This window comes from Geotrypetes seraphini, chromosome 12 (assembly GCF_902459505.1).
Source record: "Geotrypetes seraphini chromosome 12, aGeoSer1.1, whole genome shotgun sequence".
Classification (NCBI taxonomy): domain Eukaryota; kingdom Metazoa; phylum Chordata; class Amphibia; order Gymnophiona; family Dermophiidae; genus Geotrypetes; species Geotrypetes seraphini.
The window spans coordinates 14,018,085-14,038,261 of NC_047095.1; the positions used below are offsets into that span (position 1 = coordinate 14,018,085).

The following is a 20,177-nucleotide window of genomic DNA, read 5'->3' on the forward strand; positions in this document are numbered from 1 at the left end:
AACCCAGGCTTCCTCATTCACCATTAAATCATTGCACAAGCATAAATTGTGATGTTGCAAAAAAAGGATTATAAATGCAGATAAACAGCACAAACAGGTGAACTGAAAAGTCAGTTTAATCTTTTTTTAAACTAGAATTAAACATAATATGATAAGGATAAATTCTGATGTATGAAGTAAAAGAAATTTTAAGAAATATTGTTTCAGAAAGATAAATCTGCTAAAATACAAAATAAAATATAAGCCAATTTTATATGTATTAATGTTACATAGGTCAAGATTTCCTTGATATTGCTGTAGCTTTTCACATCTGCTGTCTTAATCGTTTAAAGAGAATTTTAAGTTCTTAAAGTAGTCTTTATTCATGCTAATAGCACAAATTGTCCCTCACTGTTGAAATGAGATTTGAGCAGTCTGCTTAGCAAAAATATAACATTTACCGTACGAAGCCTAAATTTTATTAATTTGAATCTGTTTGTAATAACTATAAACAGCAATGTTTTAATACTAGCTTTGAAGTGCAGAAGAATTTTTTATTGTGGAATATTTTTCACTGAAGGCAAGGAGATTTTGAACCTATTTTAACGCTCTTTTTTAAAGAAAAAAAACTTATAAATATTTATAAGCAACTTTAGCAAGTAATTGGAGTGGCTTGTTAGCTACATATTCCTTCAATTGCCATGGTATTTTTCCCATTGTATGCTATGGGAAAGTGCCAGTGTCCAGACACTTGAAACAGTAATGAATGGGGCCTCAAAGGTGAACCCAGTCTTTACAAGGGTGAATACATTGAACTTGTCATGCATCAATAATACCATGTCTCCCAAGTTTACTTTATATCCTGCAGAACAATGTTCATTTGCAGAGAATAGCTATGCATGCTTGAGCTTCAAGTGTTTCTGTATAGGAGAGTGTATGAGGTTTGCCAATAAAAGGATGCTTCTTTTTTTATTAGTGTCTTTTTCTCTAAACTATCAAAACTAAAATAATAATTTGTGTTCTTTAGTTAACAAAGTAGATGTGACTAGCACAGAAATAAAGTACAAAAACCAGATGAAAGTTTGTACTAATACATTGTATACTTGTCTATTTTATGTCCATATCTAGTTAAAGCAACAGAACTGGCTAGATTGTTCAGACCTTACTTCTTTCTTGACTCTGTTACCTGTTTTTTATTATTATAACTAGGGTAAGGGTAATGCATTTAATATACCATCTTTCCGTAGTAAGACCAAAGCTGTGTACATGTTTAATTTCCACTGCAGCTCCTTGTGAACTGAGTAAGTCACTTAATCCTCCATTGCTCCAGGTACAAAATAAGAATCTCTGTATAGTATGTAAATCCCATCCGTTTTTCCCTTTCAAATATTACACACAGATACTTCCTATATACCTAGTGGGTTCACAATCTAAGTTTTATCTCTGGGGCAGTAGAGGAGCTGCAGTGGGAATTGAACCCAGTTCCCCTGGTTCTCAGCCTTCTGCACTAACTAGTAGGCTTCTCCACTTCAATCAACATAAACCTTATCATCTTAACTGTTTTGTTTTTCTTCTGTACATCACAGGAAAAGAAGTTTTCAATAAATTTATAGTACTCTAGAATTCAGTCTGCTGTTCTATAGGGTTTTTTTTTGTTTTTATAGCAAACTAGTTTTTTAGCCTGTTACATTAACGGGTGCTAGAATAGATGTGTAGACTTAGGCATTTCTTTCTTTCTTTCTCATTCTTTCTGTCTCTCTCCCTGCCCCCTGTCTGTTTGTCTTTCTTTCTTTCTGTCTCTCTCCCTGCCCCCTGTCTGTTTGTCTTTCTTTCTTTCTGTCTCTCTCCCTGCCCCCTGTCTGTCTCTTTCTTTCTGTCTCTCCCCCCTGTCCAGCAGTAGCCCTTCTCCCTTCCTTTTACCTCCCCCTGTCCAGCAATACCCCTTTTCCTTTCCTTTGACCTCCCCCCCCGTCCAGCAGCACTCCTTCCCTTCTCCCCCTGTCCAGCAGTAGCCCTTCTCCCTTCCTTTGACCTCCCACCTGTCCAGCAGCACCCCTTCCCTGCTCCTCCTGTCCAGCATCCGCTAGCCCTGGCAGCTTCAGGGCTTTTGCTAGGCCAAGCCCGCCTTGCATTATCAAATTGGCCGGCCTAACAAATGCCCACGGCTGCTTGATGAAACTGCGGCTGCTACCGCTTGTGGTCCGGGGGGTGAGAAGAAGAGGCGTCCCAGCAGCGGCAGCGTTGTCGAAAGACAGGAAGTCAGTCGGAGATCGGGGCAAAAGGCAGGAAATCAGCTGAGGCAGGTACTGCGTATGCGTGGCACGGCATCATGGAGGCACAGAGATTGAAGTGCGCATGCGCGCTAAGAATTTTATTATAGTGGATTCTGAAGAATTGAAGCTGTATTTAAAAATTTAAGTGCTCTAGGTACATTAGAAAGATTGTGAGCATGCCAGGACAGATAGAAAAATGTTTGAGTACCTGAATAAATTCATGTAATTCTGAACTCTCGTGGGAGAACGGTATAGAAAATTGAATTAAAAAAATTAATAATAATAATTGTTTACATGTTAAGAATTCTAAGGTCATAGGTAATTATCGGCTATGCCTGCAGATAATATTGTGTCCTAATTTCAATACTCCTTTTTTTTGGCTTTTTATTTATTATGGTTCACAGTTTTCCATTTTTAGTCCATTTGTGCAAGAGTAGCTTAGTTAGAGCTGTGGGCTGAAAACCAGAAAGCCAGGTTTAAGTGCTGCTGCTGGTCTTTGTAATCTTGGACAGGTTACTTTACTCTCTGTTACCTCAAGTATAAGTCTTAATTCCCCATTTTCCTTACTAAAACAATCCAAATAAGTGAGTTTTATCCCTCCTTCCAGCAAGTGGAGACAGCAAAATTTCACCTTCCTTACATATTCTTTTATACCAGAGAAGTTGAACAGGAAGGAGACAGCTGTGCCGGTGTGGCAAGGAACTTCAGTAGGAGTGGTCTTTCATCTCCTCCATTTTTGAATGAGGCTGGAGGGGGAAGCCAGTTGGATTTTCCTCCCTTCCAGAACGAAGGTACTCTTTGGGCACAGGTATACCTACCAAAGTCTAATGATGAAAAAAAAGGAAGCCAGGCTGTAGAGGAAAACATCTTGCTGTTTCTGTTTTTGGGGGTGGGGAGACAGCACAGTAGTAGGAACACTGGTATCCAGTCAGACAGACATAGGATGTGAGATCTGAGAATGCACGAAGCAAAGTTGAAAGCAGCTAGGAAGATATAGGCAAGCTGAATTTCTTGTTTAGAGAGGAAGTAGAGATTTACCTACATGAACTGAAGGCAGATGCCTTGATACCATAGTGGAAGATGGCATTGAAAGACACCCAGGATCTGAAACTAGACACATTATTCAGACAGATAGTTAAGCTTCCCTCTCCATACTGCAGTCTGCAGTGTATATATGGCATAGATTCTGCACTGAATTCATGTTTAGAGGAAGGGGTGTTGATGGAACCAGCAGGAGCCCTCTTGGCATTTGTTCGGCAAAGGCTATGTCAGTGGTAGCAAGGTGAGACCTATGCCTCCATTGTTGAGCAGCAAATGTTGCATCTAGCACCTTCTTATTTGCAAAATTTATAGAGCCATAAGGTTGATGTAAGACTACAGACAGATGGGGCAGGAATGGCATAGCTCAACATTTCATATGGAAAACAAAAGGGAAGGATAAGTCGTTTGAAAGGTCTACAGTCCTTACAAAGGTTATCTTGTAGAGGGCTGCTTCTATTTGGAGAAGATGTCCAGAAACCAAGGTACTAGGAAAGCAGAAGCCCCTATTTTACTTGGAAGAGACAGGGCATAGGCAGCCTCTGGAGGTCTATAGAGTAAGAGTAGATTCGGAGACTTTCAGAATTATGAGTATCTCAAGTTACATTTAAAGCACAGTGGTCCAGCATCAGGCCTCGATGGCTGCAATCCTGTCCAAGATTTCCCCAATGAATTTGCTTGAGATCTTTACATGCACTTCTTCTATTGCATGCAAATAGATCTCATGCATATTCATTTGGGAAAACCTGACCTGACAAAGGTTAAGGTTGAACACCCCTGATGTAAAGACTGGTTAGAGGCCCTCAAAATAGTTATCACAAAACCTATTTGTAGGTCACTTAATGGCCAGCAGTTCAGTAGGCACCAATTTGCTTGCTATCAACCTACTTTAAAAACGGGAAACAACTAATAAAAATTAAAAAAAAAAATTTTTAAACCCAGGGAACAATTATGTCACAATCAGTGACTCAACACTGCATTATATAGAAAAAGTTCCTAAACAAAAGCCAGATTTGAGGAATATCTGAACATAGTGGATTAAAAAATGTTCAAATGTAGAGTCTGGTAAATTTTGTATGGAAAAAGTCATGTAGCAATTTAACAAGCGTTATTTGATAAATTAACATCCATTTTGTTTTCTTTTCAGTTGTACAATTTTGGAGAAACTGTCTCCATCGTGTTTTGGACAGACTCATGGAAACCAGAAAGCTTTTATGACAAAATCAAAAGAAACAGGCAGAATGGCATGCACACACTCTGCTTACTAGGTAAGATTTGCAATTCTCTCTGATATACCTACAGGATTGAGTTTAAAATCACTAGTCAGGGAGCATTTGGTGTAAATCAAATATATGTAAACATAGGAAGATTGTGTTGATAAAAGTGAAATTTAATAAATAATATATTGGCCACTTTATTTTAATTGCATTCAAATTATAAATACAACCTCTGGAAAAACTATTCAGCCCTATGTACTTAGGACTTGACATACAGTATATATAGATAGATATATACATATATAAAGATAGATAGTTAGTTAGTTATACAGTAGAATGGTATAGATATAGATAGATATACAGTATATACACTTGATATACAATTTTCCAATCTGGCACCTGTGCATATCTAATAGTTTCAGAAACTTAAGAGAGTAGAAACACACCACATATAAATTCTACTGTGCAAACCAATGTCTCAAGTATGTAGAACTCCCCCCCCCCTTCACAAGCAGTATAGTGGGCTATAGAAAAGCATCAGCAAAGGCTAATGTTAGCTTAAAAATTAGGAGGAATCCCACCTCCACCCTACAGAGACCAGGTGATAGGTTAAAGTAGGGTAAAGAGGATCTTTCTGGCATAAAAACCTCCTCTACTAAGCTCAATTTTACAGCCCTGTGTAATGCAAAATATTGTTAGTGTCAAGGGTAAGTTATGATGTTAATGCATCAGTCACACCAAAGGTGGCCAGCATTTCACTTTCCAAGCTGCCTCAGGATATAAATATATTGATCAAATCCTGCATTATGACACATCCATCTTAATCTCTTACTGCTTCACATATCTAAACAGAGTAGTGTTCAGCATTTTCATCTTGTTTTCTTTTCCCACAGACATAAAAGTAAAAGAGCAATCTTTGGAAAACCTGATGAAGTGAGTCTTTCTCTAAATACATATTCTTATTCCATTTGTATGATTATTCAAAAACTCAGAACCATAGTCAGTGTGACTTTCAATTCCCCTTCCAGTGCAAACAGCATCTGATTCCTTATGGCTGGGTTATGCACCTTAACTCACAAGTCTCTTGCAGAAGACATTGATCATTTTTCTCAGCTCCACTTCCTTGTCTTTCTGAGCAGAGCCTCTGTCTTCAGTTTTACCTTCTGCTAGGAGTTGAGAAGGTGTCTTTTCCTCTGCTCTGCATTAGATTTATTATTTTCATGTTTTATTCTGACCTTTGTGAGGTTTCCCTGTGCTACAGAGGTTCCCAGTAATCCTGGGGCAGCTCTGCCTGGGAGGGGATACAGACATTGTGGTCTGTAGCTAGGAGGGCCACCCTTCTGAAAGGAAACTTGTCTGGCCGGTCTGCCCTAACATTTGGAACTCAGGGAAGGTCCTTTAGGAGTAGTACTCGCCCCTGCGGAGTTCAGGCACTTGAGCATAGACTGATCAGACCCCATAATTGATCAGAAGGCTAGGCAGTGGTTGGCTGCATCCCCCCCCCCCCACACCAAAAAAAAAAGAGTTGAGGGTTTCAGGCTTTCTGAGTGATTGTAGTCTGAAGAGACAAGCCGCTGGACTCATTTCCTGCTTGTCTGAGGCAGAAATCCTCCATTTCTTTAGCGCCTCTCCAGACCGGCACAGTTCACTGATGGGTAATAGCTCGCCATATCAGCAGGTAGAGACTGAGACAAACTTTTAGCTGTAGTAGAAAGTAGCTGTGTTTCCCCCTAACATAACCAGTCTGTTCTTAATCTCCAGCAGGTGTGGTAAGGCTTTGCAGTCTTCCCTTGGTTAGTGTAGGGCTGTTGGAAGTTGTGTAGTGGCCTTCTTGTCTCCGTCTGGTGCCGGCTGAGCTTGGGAGGACCCTTTCGGGGGGGTGTCGTACTCGACAGGGTTGAGTCCTTCCCTCCATTTCCTCCACCTCACCAAAATTTTGTAGAGGTGCCTCAGCTGTAAGCCTTGCCACCAATACTGGCAAGGCATATCATATGGCTTAGAGAGCCAGTGGAATCTGTTCTGAAAAAATTCTGAGACAGTGCCGGTATGAAGGGAGCCCTCTATTTCCTGTACGTGTGTTTTTATTCTTAACTGGCACCTTTCTTTTAGCTAGGTCGCATATTGCGCAATGAGCACTTTTAAAGGGAAAAAGTGCTCCAGACGCGAGGTCGATGCGGCTGGCCTGTTCCTGCACTCAGGGATCCTCTTCATGAGTGCCTTGCACACCAGCAGCTGACGGTGGAGAAGCCCGTGCTTCCCTCGCCACCCACACAGGGATTCCCTCAACCGCCGACGGTCAGGGAACAAAGGTTTCTCTTACCACCGATGCTGCTGGGGACTCCCGTTCAGCTGATGCCTGCTTTAGCAGCTGGGGCGGTTCAGGCCTCTCAGCCGCTACAGGCCTCAGGGGAATTTTTCTCTGCAGGTTTTGTGCCAATTTTGGCAGGAAGCTCCTCCATTTTGTCTGCAACATCAGGTGATCTTCCCCCTGTATTGGAGACACAGGGGCAGGTTTCTGCTGGGTCCACTGCTTTCGCAGTGAGTCCCTTTGGGCTACCGGGGGTTTTTCCCCTGATTTTTGTTTTCGCTTTGTGCAAAGCTTATCTTCAGGCAGCCGGAGATCCTGCTTCCACCTGGGGGGGGGGGGGGGAGGTGTTCCTCCGTGTCCATTCCTGTTTTGTCCCTCTCAGAGCCAGTTTTGTCACTGTCCCCTCCTCTTCCATCCAAGCAGTCGAGAGGCGAAAAGGGCGAACAGAATGCTAGGAATGATTAAGAAGGTTATCATGCCGCTGTACCGGGCCATGGTACACCCTCACCTGGAATACTGCATCTAGCAGTGGTCGCCGTATATGAAGAAGGACACAGTACTACTCGAAAGGGTCCGGAGAAGAGCGACTAAAATGGTTAAGGGGCTGGAGGAGTTGCCATAACAGTGATAGATTAGAGAAACTGGGCCTCTTCTCCCTTGAAAAGAGGAGACTGAGAGGGGACATGATCTAAACATTCAAGATAATGAAGGGAATAGACTTAGTAGATAAAGACAGGTTGTTCACCCTCTCTAAGGTAGAGAGAACAAGAGGTCACTCTCTAAAGTTAAAAGGGGATAGTAGAAAACTTTTCTGGAGGCTGTTATAGGGGAAAACACCCTCCAGGGATTCAAGACAAAGTTAGACAAGTTCTGCTGAACCAGAACGTACACAAGTAAGGCTTGTCTCAGTTAGGGCACTAGTCTTTGACCTAAGGGCTGCCGGGTGAGTGGACTGCTGAGCATGATGGACCAGCAACGGCAATTCTTATGTTCTTATGATATTTTGTATGGAGAGCAGTTTTCGCTTGATGAGGACTTGGACCCCTTTGTGGACCTCCAGGATCCTCTTGGGGGATGGATGCCGCTAACGGAGGTTTTTCGGTTCCGCCAGCTGGCGAAGATGCGTCTGTGGTGCGCATTTTTCAGCAGGAAGAGCTCCAGGAGGTTATTCTTCAGGTTTCCTCGGTGTTGCGCTTCGAGGAGGACGTGAAGGAGCCCCCACGTGTGGTGGATCCCCTGCTTCGGGGGTGAGCCGAGATCACAACGGTTCAGTCCTGGTCCTGGAGGTGATTCAGAATGGTTATGCTCTGAAGTTTTCCCGCTCCTTGCCAGATCACTGTCTCACTTCTCCTTGTCAGGCGGCATGGAAGAAGTGGGCCTTTCGCCAGATGCTTCAAAGGTTGCTAGATCTCAAAGCAATAGCTCCAGTGCCTCCTCAGGAGTTTTGCACCAGCCAGTACCAAGAAGGAGGGAACCTTTCGGCCCATCAGAATTTTTTCTTTTTGCATGGAGACCCTGAGATCTGTCATTCTGACGGTTCAGCCGGGGGAATTCCTGACCTCTCTCAATCTGATGGAGGCCTACTTGTATATTCCGATCTGTGCCTCCCAACAGAAGTTCCTTCGCTTTGCGATCTTGGGATGGCACTATCAGTTTTGCGCGCTTCCTTTTGGTCTGGCCATGGCTCTGCGGACGTTCACCAAGAGTATTGTGGTCGTGGTGGCGGCCTTGCGCAAAGAGGACATTCTAGTTCACCCCTATCTGGACAACTGGTTGATCCGAGTAAAGTCCTTTCAGGAGAGCTCTTGAGTTATGGCTCAGATTGTGGAGTTCAAACAGTCACTGGGATGGGTAGTCAACCTGTCCAAGAGCCGGTTGGCTCTGTTTCAGCACCTGGAGTACCTTGGGGTTCTCTTCGACACCAGCTTGGGGAAGGTCTTTCCTGCCAGAGGCCCAAGTGGTCAAGTTGCAGTCGCAGATTTGCTTTCTGATGGCTTCCTGGTGCCCTTTGGCGCAGGATTTTCTCCAGGTCTTGGGGTTGATGGTGACTTCCCTGGATGTGGTGTGGTGGGCCCGGCTTCGCATGCGCCTGCGTCAGTGTGCTGTGTTTCAGCGGTGGTCACCCCAGGTGCACGATTTGGACTCTCCCATTCCTCTTCTGGTGTTAGTTCATTGTAGTCTCTGTTGGTGGCTACAGTCTTCCAATCTGGTACAGGGAGTGAGTCTGGATTAGTCACAGTGGACGGTGCTTCTCATGGACGTCAATCTCCTCGGTTGGGGAACTCAATGTCTCGGTTGTTCAGCGCAGGGTAGCTGGTCTCCGGATGAGGCGGCTTGGTCAATCAGTGTTCTGGAGACCAGAGCCATCTGGCTGGCGTTGCTAGCGTTCCAGTTGTTGCTGACAGGCAAGTCTGTTCAAGTTCATGGACAATGCCACGGTGGTGGCTTACATCAATCGTCAGGGGGAAGCCAGGAGTCATCTGGTGGTGCAGTAGGCTGCTCATCTCATGACCTGGGCAGAGACTCATCTGGACATCTCAGCTTTCCACATAGCAGGAGTGGAGAATGTCCAGGCGGACTTCTCAGTCATCACGTGCTAGATCCTGGAGAGTGGGGTCTCGGTCCCGCAGCCTACAAGTTGATTGTGCAGACCTGGGGTTAGCCAGTCATGGACCTGATGGCCATGAGTGTCAATGCCAAAGCACCCCGGTTCTTCAGTCAGCGCAGGGATATTCAGGCTGAGGGGCTGGATGCTCTGGTACAGCCTTGGCTGGCGGCAGGCCTCCTGTACGTGTTTCCTCAGTGGCCAATGGTAGGCAGATTCCTTCTTCGCGTTGCTCAGCACCCCGGCTACGTGATCCTGATGGCTCTGGACTGGCCCAGGTGCCAGTGGTGTGTGGATCTGGTTTGTCATCTCATGGCAGATCCTCTTCTGCTGCTCCACTTGCCCGGCCTTCTGACTCAGGGCCCCATTCCAATGTTTGATCTGGATCCATTTTGTCTTGCGGCTTGGCTCTTGAATGGGCACATCTAGGTAAGAAAGGTTATTCAGAAAAAGTGATCTTCACTCTCTTGAGGTCCCGGAGGCTTTCCACTTCTTGGGCATGTGTGTGTATGTTTGGGGGAGGGGAGAGAGAGAAGGAGAGGAGGGAGATGCCAGGCCTTGAGGTTGAGTAGGAAGGAAGAAAATAAAAGGAGAAGAGAGAGATGCCAGAGTATAGGGGAAGAGGTAGAGACAAAAATGGAGAAGGGGGATGAAGCTGAAATGAATCATGTACAAAGGAGAGAAGGGGCACAGGACAGACAGTTTATTGAAGGGACATAGAAAGAGGGAAGATGCCATATGGAAGAGAGAGAGAGGACAGACACTGGATGGAAGGGACAGAGAGAGAGAGGGTGGACAGTAGATGGAAGGGGTAGAGAGAGGGGAGACAGAAATGAATGGAAGTGTGTTGAGGTGAGAGGGGGGCAGACGCTGAATGGAAGTGTAGGGGAAAGGGGGGACAGAAATCGAATGGAAGGGGAGCAGACACTGGAAGGAAGTTAGGCGAAAGAAAAAAGGGGCACATGCTGGATGGGGGAAGATACTGGAAGGGGTGAGGGAAAGAGGTGGCAAGCTGTAGGTAGACAATGAAAGGGAGAAATTGAGTACTGAATAAGAAAGAATTTAGACATAAGCAGAAAATAAATTGAGAAGGAAGAACAGGAGGAAGGGAGAGTAGAGAGATGCCAGAGCAGGGGGGGGAAGGGGAGGGGACAAATACCAGACCTGGGAGGAGGAAGGAGACAGATATCAGATCTGAGGAGAGAGAGATATGCTTAAATCTGCTGGGAGAAATGGAAGGGAAGAAGACAGATGCCACACCATGGGGGGAGGGGAACAGAGAGAAATAGGTGAATGCCAGACCAATGGGGGGAAGGGAGAGGCAGACAGTTTCTGGAAGAGGCATAGAAAGAGAGCAGATGCCATATGGAAGAGGCACAGAGAGGGCAGATAGTGGATGGAAAGAAGAGAATGATGAGAAGATGAGGAAAGCAGAAACCAGATAACAAAGGTAGAAAAAAATTTCTATTTGTTTTATTGATTTATTTTTGCTTTAGGAAAAAGTATTATTGTAGCTGTGTTGATAATCGTTTATTAATGGAAAATGGAAATAAGGTGATCCTGTTTATTGGACTAATTTTAATACATTTTTTTTTACTAATTCAGAGACCATAACTCCTTTCCTCAAGTCAGGATAGGGATACTGTAACCAGTATAGTTTATTGACCTGAAGAAAAAGGTTTTAACTTTTGAAAGCTAATTGAGAAATGTATTAAAAATGACAGGCAGTAAATTTTCTTCCTGCCATGCCTCCTACCCAAATGCAAAATATAAATTAATGGGCTTCCCAAAGCCCTGCCAGCTGAAGATCTCTTCCTCTAGGAAGGAAGGGGGGATTTGTTCAGAGATGTTTGAAATAAAGTGGACATAAAGATGTAAATAAGAAAATGGGTAAATAAATGGGGGCAGGACAGGGGGTGGGGCATGGTGGGAGGGAGCGGGGTGGGACAGGGGCCTAGTGGACTTGTGTGCCTAGGGGCCCTCAACAAATTAATCCTGCCCTGGTCCTCGTAAGGGGGATGGTGCTTCCAAGGCTACCATTGTGCGCTGGATCAAGGAGACTCTCGCTTCCGCATACCTTCTTCAGAAGAAGCATGTTCCAGAATTTCTCAAGGCTCATTCCACTCAGGGTCAAGCAGCTTCTTGGGCTGAGTCTTCTCTTGTGCCTCCGGTGGATATTTGTAAAGCTATGGTTTGGTCTTCTCTACATTCTTTTGTGCAACACTACCGGGTGGACGTTCAGGCATGTCAGGACACAATGTTCGGTGAGTGTGTTCTGGTAGTGGCCCTCTAGGGGTCCAACCCATGATGGGTACTGCTTTGGTACATCCCATCAGTGAACTGTGCCGGTCTGGAGAGTCTAAAAGAAAGAAAATTATTAGGTAAAAACCCAATTTATCCCAGGACAAGCAGGCAGCATATCCTCCACATGTGGGTGACGTCACCGACGGAGCCCCCTAACGGACTTTTCGCAAACAAATTTGCTTAAAGACCTTTATGTTTGCGATTGGCCCACGCATGCGCGTGTGCCCCTCCCGCCTGACCTAGGGCATGCGTCTCCTCAGCGTGGCCCAGTTCAATGTTTTCCGGAGCCAGAAGCACTGCTCCCTTGCTGCATGTGATCTCATTGTCTCTCTTGTACCTCGGCTTTCTTTGTTCCTTTTGTTTGAGTCGCTTTGCTTGCATCTTTGTGTTTTCTTATTTTCTTTCGCGTCCTTTTGACTGGGTCTCCGGTCTTCCTCTGGCCGCTTGGCCTCGCAGGGCCACAGCCATATTTTTCCTTATGTCCCTCCGGGTTTAAGAACTGCACTAAGTGCAACCGGGTTATCTCCATCACCGATCCTCATCGTTGGTGTGTGGAGTGCCTGGATGCGGAGCACCGCACTGAGTCGTGTCCGCGTTGTGCTACTTTGCAACCGCGTGCTCTTCGTCGGAGAGTGGCCAAGATCCTTCAACTTTGTGGCCTGGTGGATCCTGAGGGAAAGGCCTCGAGCTCGGCCTCGGCACCGGTATTGGGTGCTTCGGCCTCGAAGTCCCCCCTCGACCTCCAAGGTTCCGGCCTCGGCTTCTCCTGCTACTCAGGCCTTGGGTAAGTCTCCTCTTGCCTCCTCAGGTGTGCCAGCAAAGAAGCCTACTTCTGAGTCTCATGTGAGTGCCGCCTCGTCGGCATCTTTGAGACCTCATTCTATGCGTGCCTCCTCACATAGGGAATACTTTTCCTCGAGGTCGCCCTTGAAGGAGCGCACTGCTGCACCTGTGGCCCAACATCTTTGGTCTCGGTGCCTATGTTCAAGGTCATGCTGAAGGCAATCCTTACCTCGCAGCTTTCCTCGGTGGTGAACCACCTGGTCCTGGCCTCGACGCCTCTGACCTCGGTCTTGACCCAGTCCCTGTCTGACCAGCCTGAGCGTCCCTCCCTTGTGTCTCAGGGCCATACCCGCAAAACTCGCAGGATTCCCTCGAGCAATTCTTCGTCCCCGGAATCAGGGCCTGTGACTTTCCGGGGACCCGTGACGGGGTCCCGCCTTTCACCCGTTACTTTGCCAGGTTTGTCCCTCCTAAGCGGATGCGGTCTTCCCTGCCCCTCTGGGGCAGGTCTCCTACCACGAAACCTTCCAGGCACACCCTTGTCCTCGAATTGAACTCTACTGTGTATTCCCCATCAAGGCGGCTGTCCGCTTCTAAGGGATCTTCTTCGAAGCCGGTGGAGGAATTTTCCTTTGCCTCGTCTTCTCCGGGGCTCCGCGATAAGGTCACTCAGACTCCGGGGTCCTCTCCGACCCACCTTATGAGAGGTCGTTCCTTGATGCCCCCCGAGGCGCCTTAGTCAAGCCTCCTCAATTTCCCTATCGCAGAACTCCGATTATCCCAGGACAAGCAGGCAGGTATTCTCACTAGTGGGTGATGTCATCCGACAGAGCCCCGATACGGACATCTTGCAAGCATGTCTTGCTTGAAGAAACTCAGAAGTTTCGAGATGCCCGCACCGCGCATGCGCCAGTGCCTTCCCGCCCGATGTACCGGGCGTGTCTCCTCAGTTCTTTTCTTTCCGCGGAGCTGAGAAGTTTCACTTCATTCTGCGCTGACTGAATTTCAGTAAATTTGCCTTCTTTCTACCGCGTTTTATGTTTATTTGATTTATTTCAATTTTACTTATATTTTCTAAAAAAAAAAAGTTAAAATTATTTCTTCCGGCGGTTCGGCCGGGCCAGCCTCGTGGCTTAGGCCGAGCGCCTTCGACCTAGCGGCGACGATTTTCCGGCCTATGTCCCGGCCAATCACCGGTTTTAAAAAGTGCAGCAAGTGCCAGCGTGCGATTTCGTTGACGGACCCGCATCGACGCTGTCTTCAGTGTCTTGGTCCAGAACACGTTCCGAAATCGTGCCGGCCTTGTTCCACGCTCACTGCGCGCTCGTTCAAACAGCGCTGCTTGCTCTGGGAGTCGATGTTTAAGATGGAGTCTGCCAAAGAGCCGTCTGCTTCAACTTCAGCTGAGGTTTCGCCGGTTCGTTCGAAACCTGCATCGACTACTCCTGCATCTGGCATCGTGAAGCCGGCATCGTTCACTCCGACTTCTGCCTCATGTTCGACATCAGTGCCTGTCCCCGTCTCCTCGGCTCAGGTACCGCCTTCCACTGTCCCTCCGGTGGTCATCAAAGTGCCCAAAGCTAGCAAGCAGAAGCACTTGGCCACCAAGGAGCGTGAAGACCGTGCTGGAGGACCCCCTTTCGGTGCGGATCCCTCCATATCGGCTTCGCTGCGATCCCTGCTGGAAGCTCAGTTTGTCGAGCTTATGCAGTCTATGGGACCTCGGCTTATCGCCTCCATTCAGGGTGACCTCCCGGTCTCAGTCCTGGGGGGCGGTCCGCCCCCTCCCCCTCCCCCTCGTCGTACGATCTCTCTGCTCGACGAGGAGGATCGGCGGAGGACGGCGGGTGCCTCCAGGCGGGCTTCATTTAGTAATATGCCGCCTTTGGAGCCCATCACGCCTCCTCGACAGCAGAGTACTGTGTCAGCCCCTGATAATCGAAGTCCTGGGCATACTGCATCGCAGGAAGAGTTCTTCCGCACTCCATACCAGACCTGGGTGGCACTGCGTGAGTCCGCATCCTTGCCACCTCTGCGATCCACTGCATCGAGTCCCATCCATTCCTTGGAGGCTTCGGGGGATCGTGCGATGCACAGAAGATCTCGTTCCCCATCCCATCACCGGGAGGGGCATCGATCTCGACACTCCTCTCGACACTCCTCACGTCATTCGGAGGTGTCCCCGCAAAAGAAGATCCAGCGTATGGGATACTCCTCGTCGGATTTATCCCCACCTGAGGGACCGGAGTATGAGGAACCATCTACCTCCTATTCTCCTTGCCGCTCCCAGCTCTCTCTGGATCCGGAGGCTTCCACTTCTTCTAGTCCGTCTCGCCGGCCGGCGCTGGCGGACCAACTATCTTTTTCCTCCTTCCTCCGACAAATGGCGGATGACTTGGATGTAACTTTGGACACTGGTTCTCGATATTCTAAGGAGTATCTGGACACCATGCATTTGCCTCACCCTCCGGCGGAGACGCTTCGCCTTCCTCTGCATAAATTGCTTGACCAGACTTTCATGCGTTGTTTTGAGACACCGTATTCCATCCCTGCTGTCCCCAGTAAGTTGGATGCTCGATACCGCATCGTCCATCACAAAGGGTTTGAGGGGGCACAACTATCTCATCAGTCCCTTCTGGTCGAGTCCTCCCTCAAACGCTCTCATCCCTCCCAGGTTTACGCCTCAGTACCACCGGGCCGTGAAGGGAGGACGATGGACAAGTTTGGTAGACGTATCTACCAGAACTCGATGATGGCGACTCGAGTGCTCAATTACAATTTCTTCTTCTCTTCATATTTGGACTTCTTCTTGCCGGTGCTCCGCAAGTTCATCCCTTTTATCGATGCTCAGGCTAGATTCGAATTTGAAGAGGTGGTGGCGACCCTTTCCCAGTTATGCCTGCAGCTGATGCAATCCTCCTACGATGCCTTCGAGCTCTCGGCACGTGCTGCGGCCTGTTCGGTCGCCATGCGTCGCCTGGCATGGCTTCGTACCATTGATATGGATCCGAACCTCCAAGACAGACTTGCAAATGTGCCTTGTGCGGGAGCGGATCTGTTCGATGAGTCTATCGAGACTGTTACTAAGAAGCTTTCGGACCATGAGAAGTCCTTCCAGTCTATTCTGCGGCCTAAGCCTAAGCCTCAGCAGTCTCGTCCCTCTAGGCCGCCTCTGATTTACCAGCGGCGTTATCAGCCGAGGCAGACTCCTCCTGCGAGACAGCCTGCGAAGAGACAGCCTCCTCAGAAGCCTCAGATGCCGGCTGCACCCAAGGCTACTCAGCCTTTTTGACTCTCTTCCAGGGAGCATAACCGACCTCGTTCTGTCTTCCCCCGTTTTTCCCATTGGGGGTCGTCTCCATCATTTTTGTCATCGATGGGAGACAATCACCACGGATCTTTGGGTCCTTACCATCGTAAGAGAAGGATACTCTCTTCATTTCCAACGGGTCCCCCCGGACCACCCGCCAAGAGAGTATCCTTCAACCTTGACACAGACCGCTCTTCTCCTTCAGGAGGCTTAGGCTCTGCTTCGGCTTCGGGCCGTCGAGCCGGTTCCATTAGATCAGCAAAACCAGGGGTTTTACTCCCGGTACTTCCTCGTTCCGAAGAAGACGGGCGATCTGCGTCCCATTTTGGACCTTCGAGTCCTCAACAAGTTTTTGGTCAAGGAGCGGTTCCGTATGCTGACCCTTGCTTCTCTTTATCCCCTCCTCGAGCAGAACGATTGGTTATGCTCTCTGGACCTCAAGGAGGCCTACACTCACATCCCTATTCATCCGGCCTCCCGCAAGTTTCTCAGATTTCGGGTGGGACATCTACATCTGCAGTATCGAGTGCTTCCATTCGGCCTTTCCTCGTCTCCCAGAGTCTTCACGAAGTGTCTGGTGGTGGTGGCCGCTGCACTCCGGAACATGGGTCTTCAGGTGTTTCCATACCTCGACGACTGGCTCATCAAGGCACCGTAGGCTCCAGGGGTCATTTCGGCGACCTTGACTACAATTTGTTTCCTGCAGAGTTTGGGCTTCGAGATCAACTTCCCCAAGTCACATCTTCAGCCCACCCAGTCTCTCCCCTTTATCGGGGCTGTTCTGGATACCATTCAACTTCGAGCATTCCTTCCTCAACGCTTGGATGCTCTCCTTCTACTCTGCCAGTCGGTGTCTTCTCGCCTGTCCATCTCGGCGAGACACATGATGGTCCTCTTGGGCCACATGGCATCTACAGTTCATGTGACGCCTTTTGCCAGACTACATCTCAGAATTCCTCAATGGACCCTGGCATCTCAGTGGACTCAGGTATCCGACCCGTTGTCCCGTCACATTGTAGTCACTCCTGCTCTATGGCAGTCTCTACTCTGGTGGATGACCTCTTCGAATCTATCCAGAGGTTTGCTGTTTCACTCTCCTCCCCACCAGAAAGTTCTCACGACCGATTCATCGAACTATGCATGGGGGGCTCATCTGGATGGTCTTCGCACTCAGGGGTTCTGGACCAGTGCGGAACGACTCCATCAAATCAATCTTCTGGAGCTCAGAGCCATCTTCAATGCTCTCCAAGCCTTTCAGCATCTGCTCCACGACATGGTGGTCCTTATTCGCACAGACAATCAGGTCGCCATGTATTATGTCAACAAACAAGGGGGCACGGGCTCGGCCCCTCTTTGTCAGGAAGCTCTTCGAGTCTGAGATTGGGCGGTTCGCCACAACACCTTCCTCAAAGCTGTCTACATTCAGGGGAAAGACAACGTCTTGGCAGACAAATTGAGTCGTCTTCTCCAGCCTCACGAATGGACGCTCCATTCCGAACCCCTGCATCAGATCTTTGCTCAGTGGGGAACGCCTCAGATAGACCTCTTTGCAGCCCCCCACAACTTCAAACTGCCTCAGTTTTGCTCCAGGATCTACACTCCTCACCGCCTCGAGGCAGACGCTTTTCTACTGGATTGGGGGAATCGCTTCCTATATGCGTTTCCTCCATTTCCTCTCATTCAGAAGACTCTGGTCAAGTTGAGATCAGACCATGCCACCATGATTCTGATTGCTCCTCGGTGGCCCAGACAACCTTGGTACTCCCTTCTACTTCAACTGAGCAACAGGGAGCCAGTACTCCTTCCAGTGTTTCCTTCACTACTTACTCAACATCAAGGTTCTCTACTTCATCCCAACCTGCAGTCCCTCCACCTGACAGCTTGGTTCCTTTCAACATAACTCCTCACCAGTTTTCTCAAGCAGTGAGGGAGGTCTTGGAGGCTTCCAGGAAGCCTGCTACTCGACAATGCTATTCCCAAAAATGGACTAGATTCTCTTCCTGGTGTATTTCCAATGCCACGGAACCTCAGCGAGCTTCCCTATCTTCTGTATTGGACTATCTTCTACACCTGTCTCAGTCTGGTCTCAAGTCTACCTCTATACGAGTCCACCTGAGTGCTATTGCGGCTTTCCATCAGCCTCTACAGGGGAAACCTTTGTCTGCTCATCCTGTGGTTTCCAGATTTATGAAAGGACTTTTTCATGTCAACCTTCCTATCAAACCTCCTCCTGTGGTTTGGGATCTCAATGTTGTCCTGTCTCGTCTTATGAAGCCTCCGTTTGAACCTCTCAACAAGGCTCCACTTAAGTATCTCACCTGGAAGGTGGTTTTTCTGGTGGCCCTCACGTCAGCTCGCCGGGTCAGTGAGCTTCAGGCCCTAGTGGCGGATCCACCGTTCACTGTGTTCCATCATGACAAGGTGGTTCTTCGTACTCATCCAAAATTCTTGCCTAAAGTGGTCTCTGAATTTCACATCAACCAATCCATCGTGCTTCCAGTGTTCTTTCCAAAGCCTCATTCTCACCCTGGGGAATCTGCTTTACACACTTTGGACTGTAAACGTGCTTTAGCTTTCTACTTGGATCGCACAAAGCCACACAGAACTGCTCCTCAACTTTTCGTCTCCTTTGATCCAAACAAGTTGGGACGACCTGTATCGAAACGCACCATCTCTAACTGGATGGCGGCTTGTATCTCTTCCTGCTATGCCCAGGCTGGATTATCCCTTCCCTGTAAGGTCACAGCCCATAAGGTCAGAGCAATGGCAGCCTCTGTAGCCTTCCTCAGATCGACACCGATTGAGGAGATTTGTAAGGCTGCCACTTGGTCCTCGGTTCATACATTCACCTCTAATTATTGTCTGGATACTTTCTCCAGACGGGATGGACAGTTTGGCCAAACAGTGTTACAAAATTTGTTATCTTAAATGCCAACTCTCCCACCATCCCATTGGGGTTAGCTTGGAGGTCACCCACTAGTGAGAATACCTGCCTGCTTGTCCTGGGATAAAGCAATGTTACTTACCGTAACAGTTGTTATCCAGGGACAGCAGGCAGCTATTCTCACGTCCCACCCACCTCCCCTTGGTTGGCTTCTCAGGCTAGCTACCTGAACTGAGGAGACACGCCCGGTACATCGGGCGGGAAGGCACTGGCGCATGCGCGGTGCGGGCATCTCGAAACTTCTGAGTTTCTTCAAGCAAGACATGCTTGCAAGATGTCCGTATCGGGGCTCTGTCGGATGACATCACCCACTAGTGAGAATAGCTGCCTGCTGTCCCTGGATAACAACTGTTACGGTAAGTAACATTGCTTTCTCCGGCATGCTATTCGAGGGAAATTTCTCCCTCTTTCTCTGCTGCCCCGAGATCTCGTTCAGGATCCCCTCCTGAGGATGAGTCTTCTCGAAACTCTTCCTTCACCCGTTTCATTGCTGACATGGGCAGGGCCTTAAACCTGGACCTCCAGTCTGAGTCCCATTATACCCAGGAATTCCTGGCGGAGATGGGTGTGGCTCATCCTCCCCGTGAGGCGCTGCGCTTACCGTTGCACCAGGTTCTCTGGCAAACCTTTCTCCGGAACCTGGAGACACCTTATGCAGTCCCGGCTATTCCCTCCAAATTGGAGTCCCGTTACCGGACGATCCCGGTCAAGGGGTTCGAAAGTTCTCAGCTTTCTCACCAGTCCTTGGTGGTTGAATCTTCCTTGAAGAAATCCAACCCCTCGAAGGTGTACGCAGCCGGGACGGGAGGGCCGTACAATAGACAAATTTGGTCACCGTCTTTATCAAAACTCAATGATGGCGAACCGTGTCCTCAACTATAACTTTATCTTCATGTCCTATCTCCGGTTCTGTGTCCTATCTCGTTCCGAGCAGACATGCCGGATTCTCGTCGTCCGGAGTTTCATCTCCTCGAGGAGACTCTCTCTCAGCTCCGACTCTATATGTTTCAGGCGGCCTATGATGCCTTCGAGTTGACCTCGAGGGTCACGGCCTTTGCGATCGCCATGCGTCGCCTCGCTTGGCTCAGAATTGTGGATATGGATCCGAATCTCCAGGATCATCTTGCCAATCTCCCTTGCGTGGGTAATGAGCTATTTGATGATTCCATAGAGGCGGCCACCAAGCGCCTCTCGGAACACGAACGGTCCTTCGCCTCTCTGGTGAGGCTTAAGCCGAAGACCCCTCCGGCTCGGCAGTACAAAATCCCTCTCCGGAGGTATCTGCAGAAATCTACTCCTGCGTTCTCTCGGCCTCCTTCGAAGCGGCCACAATAGCAACAGCAGCGACAAGCTAAGGTCCAGCGCCTGGGCTGTCTTTTTGACAATTCCGGTATGAGCCTTCGGGCTCCCTTCCTT

At 48.3% G+C, this 20,177-nt stretch overlaps 1 protein-coding gene across 1 annotated transcript in view; it reads left to right on the forward strand.

The window, feature by feature from the left end:
* The window catches only part of DPH5 (diphthamide biosynthesis 5), a 76,440-nt gene that overhangs the window by 49,486 nt on the left and 6,777 nt on the right, over window positions 1–20,177 (forward strand). The window contains exons 4-5 of the mRNA XM_033916894.1: window positions 4,438–4,558; window positions 5,401–5,440. Coding sequence (XP_033772785.1) covers window positions 4,438–4,558; window positions 5,401–5,440 — 161 coding nt within the window. The remainder of the gene's footprint in view (window positions 1–4,437; window positions 4,559–5,400; window positions 5,441–20,177) is intronic.